The sequence below is a fragment of the Gastrolobium bilobum genome, unplaced genomic scaffold (assembly GCF_033153095.1).
Source record: "Gastrolobium bilobum isolate Gb01-03AN ecotype WA unplaced genomic scaffold, APGP_CSIRO_Gbil_v1 utg41031, whole genome shotgun sequence".
In the NCBI taxonomy this organism is placed as follows: domain Eukaryota; kingdom Viridiplantae; phylum Streptophyta; class Magnoliopsida; order Fabales; family Fabaceae; genus Gastrolobium; species Gastrolobium bilobum.
Genome location: NW_026895403.1, coordinates 1 through 21,527, shown reverse-complemented (window position 1 = coordinate 21,527; position 21,527 = coordinate 1). Strand labels below are relative to the sequence as shown.

The following is a 21,527-nucleotide window of genomic DNA, read 5'->3' as shown; positions in this document are numbered from 1 at the left end:
TTTATAAATCTATTAAACATTATAAATAAATATTATAAGATTTCCACCTTATTGAAACATTGAAATTATTTATATATAAAATTACTTAAAAATATTTCTACACAGATAAGTTATTCGCATTTACTTCCAAAATGATATCATTTTGTGATTGAAAAATTAAAAAATTATAATTATAAAGACTATAATAATCCTAAAATAAATTAAAATTATAAAAATACTATGATTTTCGCTCCAAAACAACGTCGTATTAGATTTATTACAGATAACTTCTCTGCCGTAATTGCGGAAAAGCAAACCAATAAATTATAACTAAATCTCAAATACAATTTTTTTTTTATAATTATATATCAATTAAATTAATATTCAGTAATATCTTACAGATATGTATTTTTTAATAAAGGTTCATAATATTTTATTTTTTATAAAAAAAAAATTCGAGAAATTGCGTCGTTTGGTGGTTCAGTACTGTTACCCTAGCCAAGGCACTTATTCAATTATTCTCTGTCTTTCTCGACTGCCGCGGTTGATGCATGCTTCTCATCGCCGGCGTCGCTCTGTTTTCCGGTGAAGGTACGCATTTTCCGTTCATTTTCGGAATCGTTGAATGTTTCAGGGCGTCATCCCAAATCTGGTAATTCAAAGAATATGCTTTATTTGTATGTTCTTCTTATCATGTTTTTTTTTTTTTACATACTTATATTTATATAAATATGTGATTTATTCTTATTTCTCTATCTTAATGTGTTGGTTAGAATTCCATACAGTTCTGTTAATAATATTATACTTCTTTGTTATTAATCTTTCTCGAGGAATTGGACCGTTTTGAGGCTTTTGAATGGTTTAATGATGTTGTGTACTAGGTAAAGAGAGCGATAGTGTTTGATATATATTATTGAGTTTAACAAAAAAAATTAATGACGAAATGACTGTATGGTAGCTCAGTTGGCGCGGTGAGAGCATATTTGGAAGGAGTTTAAAGCCTTAATCTCGGGACTTGCTCCGAATCGAACTAGTCGCGAAACGATGAACCAATTGGAATATTCAAAAAAAAAAAAATAATAATAATTTAATGTAAACGTAAAATTGTTGAATTACTAGTAAGCAGAAAATATATGGATCTTGGTTTTTGGGAGATTATATAAGTGAAGCTCATGTGTCACTTTATGAAATTGTGGTTAAGAGTGATTAAGACTGGAGACTTGCATATTAGAGTACCAATTTGCATACAAGAATTTTTTAAGGGTAGGGCTTCTATAATTGAATTTACTAAGAAGAAGGTATTGGGTTAAAACCTCCTTTAGTGCCTCTTCTTTCTTTAATATTCTTAGATTGGTTAATATCGCTGAACGTTTAGTATGATACCTTGAAAGATTCGATGTGTGATTTATGATTAAATTGAACTTTTAGAACTTATCCCATTCAAACTTGTATATGATTTTGGTCTGAATAAACTAACATTTGTTCAATAGTGTGATCATTCATATTTGAAAGAAGATATTAGCAATATTCCTTTTAACGTTACTGATTAATTGTTATATGTTGCAGAAAGGTAGCTAAGTGAATTGAGTAAAGATGCCTCTTTACGATTGCATGCTTCTGTTTAAGCCCCATACAAGGAAGGAATCCCTCATGGATTTAGTTGCAAGGGTGGGAAAACATGTCTACAGAAGAAATGGGGTTGTCACTGATCTTAAGAGTTTTGGAACAGTTCAGTTGGGCTATGGTATAAAAAAGCTAGATGGCAGATTTTATCAGGTGAGATTGAGATTGATTACTCATCATGTTATAATGAAAATGCACTTGTGAATGTGTGGTCAAACCACTATATTTTAGGTGAATTGTTCCTTTCTTTTCTGTTAAGTCAAAATCATAGTGCTTGAACTGTTTTTTGTTATGTGGGTTGTATTAGTCATGGACAGAGTCATGCTACAAAAGTTACCAAATTAATGTAATATAGTTCAATGTAAAAATGGCTTTGGTGGTATGTTAAAGAATTTGGAGAAATGTTTCTTATAACTCTTAGTTTGAGTTGGTGTTTTATTGAAGTTGGTTTATGCTACAAAGATTATGAATATTACTATTCCACCGGACGTGGCTCAAAAAAGTGAATTGGAACATCCTATTCACTTTGAAATAAAAATCCAAACAGTGAACTGTTTACTACATGTGCTGTTTTCCACATGCTGCTGATGAAATTTTAGTTAACTTTTTTTAGTTTGAGAGCGTGCCTTTGGTGAAAGAGAAAAGCAAACATATCCTTCTTTAAGTTTGAATGGAAATTATGCAGTTGTAATGTAATGTGTTGCCATTTTTTCTATATTTTATGGATGTAGGGGCAACTGATGCAACTGAGCATGATGGCTACACCCAACATCAACAAAGAGCTGCATTATCTAAACAAGGAAGACCGGCTGCTACGTTGGCTTCTGGTTAAACATCGAGACACAAACTTTGGGCTTGACTTCATGGGGGATGAAGGTAGAATTGAGCTGAGCAAACTCTCCCAAAGCAGAAGACTTGATGATGAGGATGAGGACGAAGACGATGATGATGAGGAATATGAAGTGAACGAAGAAGAAAACAAAGTGAACTAAAAGATAGTTGAGTATTTTTGTTGGTTTCGATTATGGGAGGATAAAACCACTGGTATTGTATTGTAGGTGCTAGACATTTGCTTATTGATAGTGCTTGGTAACAATCAATGGGCTTGAAGATGTTATTAAGTGACATCTTTGTAGCTTGGTGCTGTTTCTTCTTGCTATTCGACAAAACAATATCTTTGTAGCTTGGTGAAATAATTGATTTAATACGCCCATTGTCTTGCCCTGAAATCTATGAGCTGTTGAGCTCCATCAATGTACTTGTGGATTACTTAATATCTCGAGGGAAACAGTAGTTGTTAAAGGATAAGAGCAATTTGAATATCCATCAATCTATGGTAATGTAATATTTCATGCAAAAGAAAAAAAAAAAAAAAATCTTAACCCAATAATTATACTGCTGAGGATTTCTTTTCCTTAGTTTTATTGCCTTGTATATGTTGGTGTGAATGGTGATTATCTGCTAACACTGACGCAAGGAGCTTAGCCAATTCGGCCATCGAAGAGGAATAAAGCCTTAAAAGGGGCAAATAGCGAGATATCAAAAATTGTAAAATAAGATATTAAAGACGATTCATGTTAAAAAAGACACTCCTTGATTTGCTTCATTTCTAAATATTTGTTAATTTGAAAAAACAAAATTCCGATGAACCATCCTTTTGTTTATTTGGGTCGATGAATTATCCTTTTACTAATTATAAAAAGACATTCGAAGTATGACTGTATGAGTATATTAAGAAACTGATTTTTGTGTGCAAACTTATATCAAATATGATATTAATTCTTCTCTTTTTTCATTTACATTAAAAACAAAAAAAAAGATCGAGCTTTTAGCGAAAACAGAAAAGACATGCGAAGCAATTCAATTCTTCTTTAGTAGTAGTATATATCCATCCATTTTATTACAATGTTTCCTTCTATTGTTTTATTTGAAAGAATGAAATAGAAGAACGGATCTGGCACGGACTATTATAGGAGATATAACAAAACAAAGATTGTTATATTTGCCACGTTGTGATAGTCCCCATTTTAATATCCTATATAGCACAAAATAATTATCGCAATCAGATTCTCAAGGTTAACTCTTTATGCATTCAAAATAATACGCTGTAGCAAGTATAAATATTTCTCGTACAAGCTAGTGTGGTATAATAGCCTTTAGATTTAGCAATTGCCATTATAAGAGAGAAAAAGAAGGATATATCACAAGAAATTTGTATCCACAGCCTTGTTTCTTCCACCCAGAAATACATTTTCAATGTTAAAAACAAAAAAGAAAAAAGAAAAGAAAACATGACTAAGAGATGCTGCCGCCTGTTCAATAATCATTAAGCTAAGCAAATTCCAATATTCCGAACTCCATCCTGCAGCAGTTTCTCTAGGGTCAAACCGAGACATAAGATACCTGTGTGTAAGTTCCTGTTTTGGTTTGCATACTTCAATAATTTGCTGAACCATTATCAAGCCATCCTAAGCAGCTGCATCGGTAATGTACACTTAAAAATATATGGCCAGGAAAAGATAACACCTGACATAGGGCCCCAAAAGGAATATTTAAATAATTCACGGTAAATTCTGGCTAGAAAGTCCCATAGATTCTGCAACTTCTCTAGCAGCCATACTGTCAGCTTGTTCCTACATTGGAGATAAAGATATACCCAGAGTCAACAAGATTTGATTGCAATAAGCTAATCCATAGGGCTAGGGTTAACATGACTGCATGTATCAATAATTGTCACATATTCTGTATTGCAATCAGCTGAGTATCTTTACCTGAAGCCGATGCAAGAGATACATCAAGAAGAGATGTACAAACACCTGTTGCAATTTCTCACGGTTAGCAAAGAATTCAAGACCTTCCATGGCAATTCATCTCAGCTATTTGACATTTTAAACATCTAACGAACTGATCTCACCAAATAGAAAAATAAAATAACTCGAGCTGTTGGATAACGCCAGAGAAATCTTGTGGCCCTCACAGCCCCTGAATCCAACAGTTTCACTGCTTTTTGCAACTGCATGAGGCATGCCAAATACAAAGTAAAAAATAATGCTTAAAAGGAGAATGAAGAGGGCATGAAACATTATGGCTGTTATACCTGAATACTTGCACCAACCATATGACGGTGATACAAAGGAAGCGGCCTGCAATTATTATTTTATAGGATCATTTTCCAAACTCTACAATTGGAAATGAAAAACAGAGATGGCTCAACCTTTTGGAGAGTAAAAGACTAGCATATATGAGCATAACTGAGTAGTAGAGTGATTTAACATAGAGTTGTCATAAAAAGATCACAACAATGACACCATATGATTTAACATGGGAGGCTAAGCAAATGAGTTCTGCAAAAGATTAATGCATTCTAATGGGTTTACAAGAACTTCCTTCCCTACTGGCAGGGCACAAGACCACTGAGGCTGAAGTTTATGGTCATTTCAATCAAATGCAATAAAAGACATAAGATAGATGCTAATATAATAACAAGAGGAAACATACTCTAGGGATTTTATTTCAGTCTCATCTTCCCAAGATGATGATGCTCGACGAGAAACTCTGCTTCTTTCAGCCTCCGCCTGTTCAACATGACAGTGATGTCAAATCCATGGTGAAGTCAAAAATAATAATCAAGCAGCCACAGGAACCTAAGTATATACCTGTGCTTCTTGAAGACGCTTAATTTCCTTTTCCAATTGAAACTCTGCGGCAGCTTTTTCACTGACCATGGTTTCTAATTGTGTTTGTTTGTAGTACTGAAATGAAGATGATGCATAAATTTATTGAACATCACAAGTAATTGCATGAAATTTAACCATGACAAAATTACCAAAAGGTCAGTCAGTTCCCGATAGCGTTTCTCTAACTCTGTATGCTCCTGTTACAAGAATATGATGATGCTTAGAACAAGTAGTATTCCAAAATTACCACAGCACCAAAACATACACGCATTAGAAAGTACTAACTTAATTTCAACTGTATTATATGTCAAAACCCATACAAGAAAAGCTCGGTAGGCTGGTAGCATTTGTATATTAAAATTCTTATCATCACTCCTCTCATGTTGGTTGCAGACAGCTATACCTCCATACAAAATTCAACAATAGTAACATCTGATTGATATTAAATGTACAGAATACGACTGGGAAGATGCATGGATGATGATGCTTACCCTTTTACAAATAAATCATGATACCATTTCAAACTTGAAGATGCAACTTTATTTTTGCTTGGTTAAACAATCTAGAGAATCCAATAATCAACCATAAATATATTCTGAAGGAGTTAGACGACTAAGTTTTAATTTAAGCTACTGAACTTACACATTCTAACAAAAATCAGATAACACTCTTTAATAGGGAAAATCCCAGTGCATGAGGGTAGGGGGAAGGGTCAATTTTATGTAGCCCTACTCTTGCAATTTTGCAAAAAGGCTGTTTCTCAAACTCAAACCCATGACCTTCAGATTACAGAGCAACCTAACCATTGTTCCAAGGCTCGCCCTCGATGACACTATAATACCATTAAAAAGAAGATGCACCTTTATATCTGCAATTGAGTCCATTCAAATTCACAGGTACACTTCGATTAAAAGTTAATATATCAAGTGCCAAGAACCAATGTTCAAAAACTTTCTTTCATGCATGGTTAAAAATTACTAAAAGGATTTAATGGTAAAAAATATTTCCAGTTCAGAAACAATTATCAATTAACCACTAATATGATGGTTAATAAGTAGTCGTTAATTGATTATCCCTTAACGGGAAATTGTTTTTTTATCAAGTGTACCTTACTGGTAGTTTTCCCGAAAAATTAATAACAAGATCACTTATTTCACTAAAACTACAGAAAATGATGCAGCCCATTAGGACATGACTTGAAACTTAATATCACTAGAACTGAAGCATTATGACCATCAAGTCTAAGCTCTGCCCACTAAAAAAAAAGGTTTTGTTAATTCTTATATCCTACTTGAGAATTTGAATTTTAAACATATTTGACAAGAGAGGAAATTCATAAAGAAACACCGGGATTATTACCTGACGTGAGTAATGCTCAGCATCCCTCTTCATTGCAGCCATTTCAACTCTCATTTTTTGCAATTCAGCCTGAAACAGTGAAACCAAACATATAATGAATAATAGGAAGCACACCTTGACCTGCAAGACAGGAGATTATTATCTCTGATAAACTTCATTAGGATATAATTTAAAAAAATAAAAAATAAAAATAAGAACAAAAATATTTGCCTCCAAGGAAGATAGCTTGTTTTCAGCTTCTCTCTGACCCTGACGTGCACGCTCCACTTCTTCCTGCCATGCCTGCATCTTAATATATCAGACTTGCATAGTTAAAATTCCATAAAGATGACTAATTATTACTAATAATATCATAATTGCCATAAAAAGAGTTCAAACACACATGATATGTGACTAAGGCCCAACAAGCCTTTGACCTATAGGAGCTAGCCATGCCCCGGTTCAACTATTTGCATAAAAAATAGCAAATATGTCCTCTATTTACATACATACAGCATATAAAATGTGCTTTGAATTGGTTTAGCAATCAATCAAGAAGGAAACTGACTCTTTAAATATGTTATACTTACTATAAAACTTGCAGAAGATGTGAAACTTAAGGTGACGTAATATTCTAACTAAGTTACAAAATGGCCTACTTTCTTCTCAGTAGTCTGTGTCTGTACCTGAAATACTTGATTTGCCTCTTCTGGTGACTTTTTTTGTTCCCGGCGCACACGGGCTTCCATATCTTGCAGTTCTTGATTTAAAGATGCACATTCAACCTAATGACAGTTTTAACCAATGACTTTTCAGCAGAACTTTATTTCAAAATAGTAATCACTAATCAGCCTTCATATTCAAAAGAAAAATGTTAACTGTTTTACTGATACCTCGAGAAGTGCCACCTTCTGCTCAAGTTCTGTGGCCTTCGCTGTCCTCTCATCTGCTATTCTCTGAAAAGGAGAGCAACTAACAAATCAATGTATATGTTTAACCTTGAAGTCAAAAACAATTCTACAATTAAAAATTTAAAATAGATTGAGAGGAGGAATCAAAGCATCCTTATTAACACACATGATTTATCCTTGGGGATTTGTTACTATGGTTCATGACTATTTTGTAAAACAGATGACCTGTTAAAAATTTAAAATAGCAAGACCCAAAAGACATCAATGATGATTATATGATGCCAAACTTTAACAAAAAGCTTGAGGGAATGTTAGTCACACTTGTGTAGCAGCACTGAATGAGCTGATGATCCCTGAACCCCCCCCCCCCCCCCCCCCCCCCCCCCCCCCCCCCCTCTTCCCATTTTAATATAATCAAAAGCTTTTAAAACTTCTGTTGATGAGTATTATTTTATAATCATCTCAAGATTCACTATACAAGACCCTTTTTGTATTATCAGAGGCTCCAACGAGTGAAGATCCACACACAACTTTTATGCATACCAGGACAATTATTTTTTCCTATAAAAGGATGCCAAAGAGTGGTATGACCAGCCCACTGCAGTCTGAAAGTGATCCAGCCAACCTGGTTTCTACGTAAATGGGCTAGCACAAAAGAGATTGCAGCCCCAAGAGTTACAGCAGGGCTGGCGATTGCAGAATGAAAATCATGTAAGATTTGGATACTAGTATCCAAATACATAACAATGTTATTTTCAAAAATTTCCTCCAGGATAAATTTCCAACTATACTTAAAAATCCGATTAGAAGTTTTCTGTACAAGCTCTTGATTTCGAAGTTCATGGATAGAATTAATAGCCATAAAAACAACTTGATACCCTGCAAATATATCTACCATCTACCATTATGTTGTCAATTCATGATATAAACTAATGACATATGCCCAACACGAGGGGAAAGCCAAACAGAAACACAGTGCTTTTAACAGGATTTGCACACCATTTAAAAGTTGAACTGCAGTAAGTGCTTACATTACCTGTATCCTCGCAAGGGCTGTAGATGACTCGACTGCTCTATGCTCCAATTCTACTTCTCTTTCCATAGCAGCCTGTTCTGCCAATCACTGAATCAAAAAAATCTAATGCAAAACACAGAAACATAAGAAATAAATAATTCAAGTTACAGACCATTTTGGTAGCATTATGTGCAGCACGCTCCTCTTCTGCTCTTCGCTCAGCAGATGCTAGCTCCTCTCTTAGAGCCTACAAGAACAACAATTATGTGAAGCAAAAAACTTTTTAATACAAATGGGAAATATGATACGATAATAGGAACCTTACATGCATCAGAGAACCTACTTACCTGCATCATCCTTGTCTCTGTTAGTTCTCGATTTCTCATCATAGACTCCATGCTTGCCTGATAAGATATGAACAGTGTTACCCAAGCCTTAAAAAATTATAAATAACACTGTAGTGCATGAATATATTGAAGGTAGGGACTATAGTGAAACAGAAAATCCTACATGTATAGTGTCATGAACCAACTTGCCTAAAAAATTAAGCTATTAAGTGAAGGCATATGAATGGTTTTATATTATATTTCTAACACAACCCCCACATGAGCTCTTTGGGCTCGAAGCGTAGACAAATGCACAGGCCCACCTATCTTGTGATGAAATTCCAGCATTTAATAGAAGAACGGGGGTGGCAAGGGTAGAACTCCAAATGACCTGATCATAGAAACTTTGATACCATGTCATGAACCAACTCTCCCAAAAGTTCCATACTCTTGGGCTGTGGATTTTTTATTTCGGTTCCTTTAACCAAAAGCTTAATACTCTTCTGATATTTTCAGTTCTCACGCAGGGCACTAGTTCTGAGGCAATAACGATGAGGCTTCTTGACTCCACCGGTTGTACAAGCAGATTTTCTTGCAGCCTTGGTGATGAGTTGCTTCCTAGGAGCCTTCCCACCAATGGACTTGTGAGCAGTTTGATTCATACAAGTCATCTAGCAAGATCTGAAATCGTTTTGTCTCAGTTTCAAAACCCAATCTTCAGTCCTATCTTATTTTCTGCACTTGTTCTTCATGATCTTGCTTGATGGCTTGTACAAAGCAAACTGCTTGCAAGTCCACCGGTGTAGGAAGAAACTCACCACCAAGGCTGCAAGAAAATCGGATCCTACAACTGGTGGATCCAAGAAGCCTCATCGCTATTGCCTTGGAATTGTTACCCCACGTGAGATCCGAAAATACCATAAAGTACAAAGCTTTTGATCTGCAAGCTTCCCTTTCGGTGTTTTATTCGTGAAATTGCTCAAGACTTTAAGATGGATTTGAGATTCCAAAGCTATGTGGTTTTTGCTCTTCAGGAAGATGCGGAAGCATATTTGGTAGGTTTGTTCAAGGACACCAACTTTTGTGTTATCCATGCCAAAAGGGTGGCCATCATGCCCAAGGACATTCAACTCGCCAAACATATCCATGGTGAACGTCATTAGGCTAATGGATAATGGATTAGTTTTTCTCTTCATTGTTTTGGGATACATCTCGTGCTTTTAGGGTTTAAGACTTTAAGTAATATTCAAGTTTATCATGGATTGTATTGCTCGGATACCATATCATGAACCAAAACTCTACGAAGAGCTTAAGTTTTTAGGTGAAAGCATATGAATGGTTTTATATTATATTCTAACATATGGAAAGAAATCAATGAAGGAAAGTGAAATAAGTAGATCACTATGTTACTCGGTCAAACATGTCCATAATAGCCAAAGCCTTTTTTTGATTCATAGAGTTAAAAGACTCCTGATATCAACTAGATGAGTAAATTCTAACAGACACTGCAATCACACACACACACACATGCAAAATAATATATGGAGCTTATAGCTATAAAATGGGCAATGAGCAGGCCATATTACATTCTGGAAGAAATTAGTGGTAGTTTTCTTGTGGTTTCTGGAAACAAATTGGATAGGTGAATATGCATTTCTAGCAACCTATATCATTCATAAACCAAAAATTCCTAGAAAGCCAATAAAAGTATACAAGTCAAATTAATATTCATAGACCAACTTGAAGAAAGGGACTATTCAAACTTCAAGCAATATGTCCATTAGCCAAGATTGTGAATAAAAATGTAAGATGCCAATACTCAAGATCAAAGAAAGAAAAAGCCTTTACAAGCCCAAAGCAAATGGTAAAGAATATAGTCCGGGTGGAAACAGCAGTTGCACGGGAGCAAACAAAATATGCAAGAAGACACTTTAATAAATTCACTAAGAAGAACCTGGAGGGAAGCTAGATTTCCTTCTGACAATGCAGCCTGCTTCTTAACTGCATCCATAGAACTTAGAAGTGACTCAATTTCAGTATTTTTTGCTGCCAAGGCCTCAACCATATTTGATTCAACTCTTGTTACTTCCCTTTTACTTTCAGACAAATCCTTCTGTAGCTTTTTTATGCTAGCTTCATATGATTTAATAAGTTCTCTCTGTAAATTTAGAATTAATTTAGCAATACAACAATGAAAATTGTTTCTGTTTCAAGCATATCATAAGGTCTTCTAGTCCTTTAAACAGGAAGCAGTATAGCACAACACCTCTGCAGTGAGAAGTTCCTCTAACTGTGCATTTTCAGATTTGTATTCTTGAAGGCGGGATGAAAGTCCAGCACAGACCTGAGAATCATTAGAAATAAAACAATCAGGCATATATAATTAGCAATTAGGAAGGAACTCCTTTGTGATTCCAGAACTAATCTATAGGATCTGCCTCTGTGATCAGGCTTCTCTCATTTAAGGAGGCCTTAGCCAACAGAAATGTTGGTTTAAACTTTAAATAACATACTTACCCGAGCTAACCTTGCCTCTTTAGACTGACCAGTAGATTTTGTTGTTTTAAGCAATCCTTGAGCCTGTGTACCGACTAAAAAATTAGTCAGAAGAAATTTTTAAAAAAGATGTGCATGCTAAGTAATAATGAACAAACTTCTCCATAATAACTGTTACCTCATCAAGTTGATCCTCTACTTTCTTTGGGGAGATGTCAGTTTTGTGATCCTCTTGGCTCTTTCTAGTCACAATAGATTCAACTTTTACATCAGAATCTTTAAGTATAGCATCCCCGTTAGGAACAATGTCCGTAGCCACAGATTCAGATTTCTCTTGATCCATAATTTGATTGGCATCTAAATCTCCAGACTTGATAATTTGACCAGTATTAGTGGATTCATCACTGAGGCCTTCGATTCCTTCGGGAACTGGAGGAGGATCCACCTCATGAATACCTGAAGCATTCTCTTTGGCAGGCTCACCATTTGCAGAAACAGTGGCAACTTCAACATCAGTATCAGTTACTAAGACTTCAGCATCATCTATGTCATGTTTACCAACATCATCGACTAGCATATTTGATAACGAAGTGCCTAACAAGGGTGATGTTGCATCAGTAGGTTGCTGCTCCTTCTTTGGATGGTTTGTAGATATGGGAGCACTCCCATCATTTTCAGATATGACATCAACTTTGTCTGTTGGAATTGTTACATCCACCAATGCTGCTGGAGTTCCAATTTTCTCCTTTGTAGCATCACTAATTATATTTGATTGGTTGGATAGTCTCTTTTGAGCCTGCAAAAAACTCAAGAACTCAAGTTCGATGTGAATATTACACGAACATTATCTGTGAATAGAAATGCAGTGGCAATACCTTGGGTTTTGATTTTGTCCTCTTGCCTTGAGATCCTTGCCCATTAGAAGCTAATGTTCAGAAAGGTAACAAAAAAACAACTGTAAGAACCTGTGATATTAGGAGAATATATACAACTTAATACTTATGTCTGAAAGACATTACGCCTGATTCATTTGCTTTGGGTTTATAGATTAGCCTGGTTACAACATAATGCCTGATATGTAACATCCAGCACACAAAAATGTTAAAAGGTTTATAGTTTAGCTGTAGTTTAAAAGAACTTGCCATCAAGATCACTTTCCTCCAAGAGATGGCCAATTCCACGAAACAACACAATTTTATCTCTTACAACTTCAGAGTTGCAGAATCAAACCATGCTTCTCTTGACTTAACAAAAGCTTGTTTTAATCGTTTAACCCAAGATGATTTTCAATATTCATTTATATCAAGCAAAAGATAAGAGAAAGGAAAAAAGAAATGGAAATTTCGGTTTAAGGACTATCAATATTAAACCATTAATCACCAGTTGTTTAAAAGTTTGATCTTTCTATTAAATTGGCAGCATAGCTTTACAGCAATAAAACCAGGCATAATTCCACATATAAGTATTCACTATTCAGTATGAATTGATTGCTAAATAAAAAAGGGGTGGCGGGGAGAAGCCAAAAGAACTAAAATCTAAACCTGGAGACTTAGAGTCAGACTGTTCCTCTGATAAGTCAGTGGCAACCAGCTTCGCTCTTCGATCCACAACTTCAAATAAATCTGATCAATCAAAGCCAAAAAAACAAGCACACTTCATATTTGTGCTCAAAATGAGAGATTCGTACAGAAACACAGAAATAGGAGTAGGAGAAATAAACTTCTACTCCAACACTGAATCATCATCAAATGAAAATGCATCATGACCAATTGCATCGTAATTATATTTACATTTAAACTTAATTTACACTCCTTAGACTAGAAATGGAAAAAGCATGTACAGGTGTTATATTGATAACAAAAACAGTAATATTCACCGATTCATTTCTTAATTCCCAATACATCAGCATTATAGTTCAATTCCAAAAAATAGATATTAAAAAAAAAATAACTAAACGTGGCAACATCATTTGAAGAACATATCTTAATACATGATCATATCAGCATTAACCATCTATTGAAGGTTCAGCGAGGAATCGAAGATTGAGATAAAAAAAAAATAACAAGATGCCATGCCAACTAAAACCGAAACTCTCTGAGCTCTGAAAAATCAGTGCTAAAACCATTCTCGAATCGAATCAAGGACGAAATTGTTGGATTGTGAAGGAATTAGGGAGAATATAGGAATCTAGGTAGCGAGATCCGTTACCTTCAGCGGCTTTGAGCCACGACGCCATTGCAGGAACAACGAGTTAGTTAGATTCGTATCCCCAAAGGATTCAGAGATCGAACACTTGAGCTTCCATCACCTAACGACGTCGCTTTCGATTTCTGGTTGATAGCTTCCGAATCGACGACACTGCACTGCTTTCTCTGCTCGCATATGCTGAATCGCGCGAGAAACAAAACCAAAGAACCGCTTCTTTCTCGGGGTTGGGTGTACAATACGTAACTCGTGCCTTCAACCACCGGATCATTACCCCTCCAAAATGCAAGCCTACATTACGCAAACGTAATTTTCCTTCTTTTTTTTATTGCTTCGTATGGTTATCATCTTTATTTATTTTTTTAAATATTCCGATCTGTTCATTGCTTCACACCTAATTCGATTCGGGACGGGTTCAGAATTAAGGCTTTAAACTCCTTCTAAAGGTGATACCGAAGAATTTCGAACAGATGCTCTCACCCCAACTGCTTAGCTCACATGCGTCAAATGGGGAGATTCATATATATGATCTTCATCATTAGATGATAATTAGTTTTAGGGAAAAATATTAAGGAAAATACAATATATAAAAAATTACCAAAATATAATAGTTTCAATGACAAATATTTTTCTTTTAGTTTTATCATATGTTTTAGGATTAATATTTTGTTTCTAATACATAATTTTTTTCTGTGGCACTCATATAAAAATAAGTGAATCTTAATATATCTCCCTATTTTTTATGACATTTCTCGATTAACATGCCATAAAGTTATCTTTATCAATTTCAAATTTACAGGGTTGGAAAATTAATCAAGAGTATTTTAGGAAATTTGATTTGTTTATTTTTTTTGAGTAAACCCAAGGGTATCCTCACCGCACATAGGATGAGACTAATCCCCTATCGCGGATTGAGAGGGCAAGGGATTCTCCGCTACCCACAAAATGTGTTTACCAGGGTTCGAACTCAAGCCCTTTAGACTCACAGCCCAAACCCCTAGGACTCAGCACCAAACCAACTGAGCCACACCTTGCAAGTAATTTGATTTGTTTATTATTATATGAATTTTATCAAAATATTCTTCATTAATTTCTTTAATCCCCAAAATGACATAGTTTTGAAATTGAATTAGATAATTTTATATTATGTTGGTGGAGAAAGGATAAACTATTTTTTATATACTAGTCTACTATCACATTACATACTTAAATGTTAATTAATGTGTTCATAACTAGTAGTTTTATCTTTCTTTCTTTTTCGGGTTACTTATATTGTTTTGTAACCATGTTATGAAAAGTTGTTTACCATAATTTGATAGGGGGCCTAAGCTAGCACGCTTTTGAAACAAGCAAAATTAAATAATGGAATATGGACATTGTTTGAGCTTCCCAAATCCATGGAGATTAGCTGGTTCACTGTACCATTGGGTGGGCTAAAGCATAAAAGGAACAAGTTGAACTACAATGGGCCAAACCCAACCCATAGTTTAAGGGCTAGAAATCGAGCTAAACATATTTGTGATCTTGCTCGTTGCTCAGTTTATATAAAAGTATTTGATTTTACTTTTTTTAACTACGTTATCTTTTAACTAAAACTATGTGAAATGACAGAGTCGTATATTGTTTAAGGTGCATATAATCATCTTCTAAGGCACGAAAAAAAATAGTATTTATCTTTTTTTATAATATTTTACTTATATTAGCATAAAAATATATTATATTTTGGTTAATAATATATAAGGATGTAAGGGATCAAGCATAAGCATTTACCTAACATCAACAAGAAAAAATATTTTGTAATATATTAGACCATGAGGGTTCAATAATTGCTTGAAATATATATTCAAGGACATATGTTGTGTGATGGACAAGGAATTTAGAATTATATATTGAAATTGTATTTTAATGAATTTTTTAACTTGCATTTAATATATCTTGATGAATTAGTTTAGACTCATGTTCGATGTATTTTGTATTTTGATAAGATCATATATTTAAAAAATTATTGGATTGGGTCGATTTTCAAATTTAGATGCGAAGCCCAATCGGATCCAATTAATTTTTTCAGTTTATCATTTCTCAATTTTTTGGTTTATCAGATTTTTAATTTTCTATCTCAATTTTTTCAATTTTGATTGAATTCACTCAATTTTAAAAATTTTAAACACTCTCGATCTTTAAATAAAACAATTAGGCTACAATCTAAATGATAGCTTCTAAATATTTCCTAAAATAATTTGCCACATATCCTTGATTAAGCACAGATCTTTACTCATGTCTAACATGACCATTTTTTACTTACCCTAAAAAAATTCATTTTATATTTTAAAAAATCATTGGTTATGTCTGATGCATGTATAATAAAACTCATACAGAATATTCATTAATTTTTTAGCTTTTTATCTTCACTTAAAAAATAAATTATATATATATATATATATATATATATATATATATATTAAACATTACAACATATTTTAAATGAAATATATTATATGGGTTGTTGCAAAGTTTGTAATTGTAATTTATCTTTTTAATTAATTATTTGATTTGAGAGCAAAAATATTTATCATTTTAAATCACATAACTTTGTATCATTCTAAGTTAAACAATTGTGTTTTAGTATTTTTTAGCTTCTTTTTTTTATAATACTTTCTCTTTCTCTTTTCTCCTTATTTTATGCAGGAGAGAAAATATAAAAACAATTAAATATATATCAAAATATAATCGTTTCATTTAAAATATATAAAATTATGTTATTTAAAGTAACAAATGTTTTTCTATCTTAATCTAATTGACATGCTGTCAAGTGAACATCGTTAACTAATTGCAGACGCCAGGGAAGTGATGGCCTTGTAGGAAATCTTAGATTTATGCGGAAGCGGTTTAGGACCTAGTACATTGGTATGCTTACCGAATCATCCTTGTTTCACAATTACCTCTCGGTGCGCAGGTCTCGTGTAGAATCTTCCCTTGTAGGATTCCTCCTCACGAACAGCTCACCTCAGCGCCGCAGCACGAACAACCTCCTTGAAGCTGGACTGTGGAAGATCTTCCAAACTATCTCTCGAGGAGGATGAGATGGTTGTGTGGGCAACCGTTCAGATGATGGACGTCTGCCTCTTGGGGTTTGTTTGTTTCTGATGATCTGTTCACCTTGGAGGCACAAGAGGAGAAAACTCTGAATATATACGCTTAGGTCTTAGACATAACTCAACCCTAAGCCTCATGGGCTCAAGTTTCACTGAAGCCCAATAGGACTTTAGTGACCAAAAGAGCATATATCCAACAATCTCCCACTTGCTCTTTAAGATACAAACTTGAGTTCGTAAACCCAAGACCATGTAGCCCATAAGCTATCATCATCTGATAATATACCCCATCCCTTGTCTCGAGCTAGCCTGGGGACCTACCATTTGTCATTGATCAAGGCTCCTGATAATCTTTACAAGATTATCTAATTCGGTGCTACTCCACTAAAAGCCCGAACGTGAACTCCAAGATTAATGACCTTTATAACATTAATATGCATCGCCCCTTTGTAGAATGTCTATAATTGATTGACAAGTTTTCTGTAACTTAATCAATTATTTATTCCCTTGACTATGATAGTTTCTCTAATGGATTACATGCACTGGCCAGTGTCTTTAATATCCAAGTACCAAAACATATCAAGGGGACATATCCTACAAATTCCATGTTGTTTATCTCATAAATAACGATAATCAAATAATCTCACTCCCAAAATACCGAGTTATTGGTCGTCAATAGATCGAACCTCACCCGTTGGTAAATCAAAGAATAAAAACTATTTGATTACCTATTTATAATAAACTCAGGATTAAGAGCAATCACATAACTATAGTTAACTGGAGATTTGATACCTTATGACAGAAAAACAACCTTAATCAAATCTCTCCTTCATCCTTTCAATGTAAATGTTAATTCACACCAATATTTTACAATGATTCGGACAAAATCATTTCATAAAATATTGCAGCCTGAATAAAGTGCCCAACTTTATTTAACGGTTGTGACTCCATTCATCAATTGTGAGAACCTATGATCATGTCCTCCATGAACGTAACCATATGATCATATACTCCACAATTTGATCCGGACCTTTATGTTTGTAAATAGTGCGCAAAATAAATAAATAAAACCTTATTTATGAAATTCGGAAAATTATTTTATTGTTTCATCGTCTTACTCCAAGAGCACAATGAAACCAATAACTCTCACTTGCTTAATGCAAGTCTGGGATCCTCCTAAGACCCAAAGAAGTAACATGCCTCTCGAACACAAGTTCAGGCAAACTCTTAGTAACTGGGTCTGCAAGATTCACCTCTAATGCTATTTGAGTTTAGTGAAAAACTCATAGCTCGAGGTTGATTTTCTTGAGTCAATATCCACTTGAAATAACTGAATTTTTGAAAACTCAGCTTTTCAAGACTCCCATTAGAATATACCAGCATATAATCTCTCGTTCTCCAAAGATACTTGAGTACATGCTTAACAATAATCTAGTATTCCTCTAGGTTCAAAATGGTACTATCTCACTACTCCCACTACGTGACAAATGTCTGGTTTAACGCCCAACATGATATGCATGAATCTACTTTTGCCAAAGCATAAGATATCATGCTCATGCATTCTTCCTTCTCAGGAGTCTTTGGTTACTCCTTAGGAAGATGAATTCCACATCTAAGAATTTATAATTCTTCTCTTAGAATTCTCATGTTGAATTTTGGCAAGAGTTTTGTCAATGTAAGTAGCCTGAGGTGATGCCAACAACTTATTCTTCTGGCCTCATAAGAGTTTTATCCCAAGAATATAATTGGCTTCCCCAGTACTTCCATACCAAAAACTAACTTAGCCAACTCTTTATGCTTGATATTACCTCCACATTGTTTCCAATAAGGAGCATATCATCTACATAAAGTACCAGAAAAAATATTGTCTTCCGTTGTATCCTTTACATACAAATACACATCATTCATCAAGGTTCTCTCAAAATCAAAATTTTGATAACCTGATCAAAACTGATGTTTCAAGACCTGGATGCTTGCTTAAGTCTATGAAATAGACTTTCACAACTTGCATATCGTGTGTTCCTACTCATTTGCTATAAACCCTTTTGGTTGTTGTATGTAGATATCCTGACATCCAACTCCCAAAATGAAATCTCATAATTGAGACTTATAGCAACTAAGAGAATCTGGATAGACTCAAGCATGGCGTCTGGCAAAAAATGCCTCCAAGCTAGCTTTGAAGGTTTTCACCTTTCTGTCCATCCTCTCTTTGCCTTTTATGTCGACATGCACCTCGTGGGTTTTACCCTCTTGGTGTCTTTACTAGGACCGAACGGAGTTGAAATACAAGTATTTCATCTCATTGTTCATAGTCTGAGCAACACTTGATCAACAACATCTTCTAGTGCATTATCGTAACTAGTAGGATCAATGTCACTCAACAAGAGACAACTTGAGAGTTAACAAGGTTCTCTCCCACTACGAATGTACTGCACTAGACCATGTGTATTTATAAGTAAAACAAAGAGTGGGTCAAATGATGGATCTTCAATTTCTTGAGGATTCGCTTATCCTTGATATTGTTCCTTTACATGTGATACTAATATTTCTACTAGTTTCACTTATATATTATCATGTTGAATTTCCAATCATGGTTCTCTTATTTGTTCACTTAGAGATATATCTGTCCCCTCTTGAACAATCAAGGGAACAGTGGATGAAGCTTCTACAGATTTTGAAAATTCTTGATCTGAGATAAATCTCATCAAGAATAACCTAACTTAAGAGCTTATAATTTCTTATCTAGTCCTCCTTTAAGAAAATCATGTGAGTGCTCACTTAGATTATCTTGTCCTTAAGACTAAATAAGAAATCATCTCTAGTTCTCTTAGGGTAGCCAAAACATATGCACTCTTCCATACAAGATTCCATCTCATACTGCTGTTGTAGGACGTGTGCCGTAGCACCCTAAATCCGAATATGGTTTGATCTGGGCTTACACCCTTTCCATAATTCTTTAGGTGTCTTTACAACAAATTTTGACGGAATCAAGTTAAGAAGGTACATTTCCTTCTCTTATGCATCTCCCTTGAACAACATTGACAAAGATGAACAACTGAACATGATCTTTACCAAGTCTAGAAATGTTTGATTTTCACATACTGCAACTTCATTCAACTAACGCATTCTTAGAGTTGACAGTTACAAAAACTATCCCCTCTTAAATCAGGTAAGACCTGAACTTACCAGATAGGTAGCCAACACTTTAGTCAGACCAAAGTGTTTTTGATTTGAACACCTACATGCTTTTCTGCCTCAGACTAAACCTCTTGGAAATTTCCAAAAGCTTTAGACTTATGGCACATTTGGTTCATCTGTCCAAATCCAGAGTAAACATTCATATAATGAAGTACTCATCACCTCTTCTGGTCTGAACGCTAAGTGGTCCACATACTTTAGTATGTACCAGTTCCAGTTGAATAGTTGCGCAAACCTTCTTGGCCCTTGTAGGATTGCTTGGCCACTTTACCTTCCAAATAGGACTAACATGTAGCTGTTAGTTAAAAGATTATTGAACTTTCAGTCCCTCTTTTAACTAAAACATATTTTCTACTTGAGATAATGTGACTCAATCACAAAGGCCAAAGTTATGTTTCATTTGAAACTTTTATTTCTTTGGTGAAGATCCTTGTTCATCATCCTTTCCATTCAACATAACAAATTTAAAAAGGTTATAGGACATAGGTAATAAAGACTATTTAAACAATGTACCAGAACAAACAAGACGAAGATGAACTTCGAAATGTAACTGAGGAATCAATTGCATTGTCAACCCATGTTTTAACCAAAACAACTAACAAAAATTGAATTCCTCTTGAAATCTGGAACAAATAAACAGTCACCCAAAACCATAGTCTTATAAATAACTTGTCTTACTGCAAATGCAGACACAAGTTCCCATTTTCAAGCTTAAAATATCTATGTCCATTGCTGACAGGTATGTCATGTTTGAACTACTACAAAGAGTAACAAACATAATCAGTGATTCCTGAATCAATAATTCATTCACTGATCAGGCCTTGATATGCCCATGTCTGGTTCTTTTCATCACCTCTGGGCAATTTTTCTTTCAGTGTCCCTTTAGTCTGTACTTGAAGAACTTGCCTTGCGGCTTCTTCATAGCAACTGGTTTGACAACTGATAACCAAGTCATTTTGTTCTTGTTACCACCCTTGGGTTTCCCTTTGGATTTAACAAGACTCTTAGCAAAACCTGCACCGACTGCATTCTGTCTAGCAGAGCTGCTAGATGCAGCAAACATGTCATTAAGAGTCTGAAGCATTTTTACTCCACTCTTAATCATGTACACTTGCTTTTGCAAGTATTTGGAAAGACTGACAATAATATAGCAACGAACTACCATATCTGCCCTTTCTCAATCTGAGAAATGCATCTTAGTTTCCTTAAACGCTTTCTCTGCAGGTTGCTATGGCCCTCACATTGTCAGGACAAATTTTAGCTTCCATGTTTTAGAACAATATCAAAGATTTGCTTTTCACTTATTCATAGTTGGTACCATCTAGAGGTTTTCGACTCAAAATCATTTCTAAGATATTTTCTGAAAAACATATAAAGCACACAATTACAAACAAATAATGCAATAAACAAACGAAGTGCAAGTAGATTCTCATAACTACTCTTGTTTATTGTTAACAATCCTTCAGTTTATCTTTACAAGGCTTACGATGGGCAAGTCACTTGTAAAAACCAAAATTGTTATTTGGGCCTTCAGTGCCATTGCCAGAGCCTCGATGGGAGGGTTAACAATTTTACCAAAGTTGAATGTAATTAACCATTGTTTAATTTCAAAATTATCCTTAGTGTCTAAGCATTGCCGACGATGGGCCGTACAATACTTTACTAAA

General features: G+C 34.6%; 2 protein-coding genes and 1 pseudogene across 4 annotated transcripts; 2 read left to right on the top strand and 1 right to left on the bottom strand.

The window, feature by feature from the left end:
- Positions 1-436: 436 nt before the first annotated feature.
- LOC133309562 (uncharacterized) lies at positions 437-2,830 on the top strand. Of its 2 annotated transcripts, none has more exons than XM_061510347.1 (3): positions 437-570; positions 1,546-1,755; positions 2,334-2,830. In XM_061510347.1, exons 2-3 carry the CDS (start codon positions 1,573-1,575, stop codon positions 2,592-2,594), a joined length of 444 nt encoding a protein of 147 aa, XP_061366331.1. In that variant the 5' UTR covers positions 437-570; positions 1,546-1,572; the 3' UTR covers positions 2,595-2,830. The 2 variants fall into 2 exon arrangements, with proteins under 2 accessions (XP_061366331.1, XP_061366338.1); XM_061510354.1 differs by having other exon boundaries at positions 492-631.
- An 881-nt stretch (positions 2,831-3,711) lies between these two features.
- LOC133309456 (golgin candidate 1) lies at positions 3,712-13,782 on the bottom strand. 2 transcript variants are annotated; one of them, XM_061510240.1, is made up of 21 exons: positions 13,574-13,782; positions 12,907-12,987; positions 12,241-12,290; positions 11,544-12,161; positions 11,387-11,449; positions 11,136-11,213; positions 10,824-11,027; positions 8,891-8,947; positions 8,716-8,790; positions 8,565-8,636; positions 7,511-7,573; positions 7,304-7,402; positions 6,849-6,926; positions 6,639-6,707; positions 5,429-5,476; positions 5,259-5,354; positions 5,101-5,177; positions 4,700-4,745; positions 4,517-4,615; positions 4,374-4,418; positions 3,712-4,235 (listed from the first exon to the last, which is right to left on the bottom strand). In XM_061510240.1, the coding sequence occupies exons 1-21, from the start codon at positions 13,599-13,601 to the stop codon at positions 4,164-4,166; spliced, it is 2,118 nt and encodes a 705-aa protein (XP_061366224.1). In that variant the 5' UTR covers positions 13,602-13,782; the 3' UTR covers positions 3,712-4,163. The 2 variants fall into 2 exon arrangements, with proteins under 2 accessions (XP_061366224.1, XP_061366231.1); XM_061510247.1 differs by having other exon boundaries at positions 6,849-6,920.
- On the top strand, positions 9,633-10,032 carry LOC133309554 (histone H3.3-like; annotated as a pseudogene).
- Positions 13,783-21,527: the final 7,745 nt, after the last annotated feature.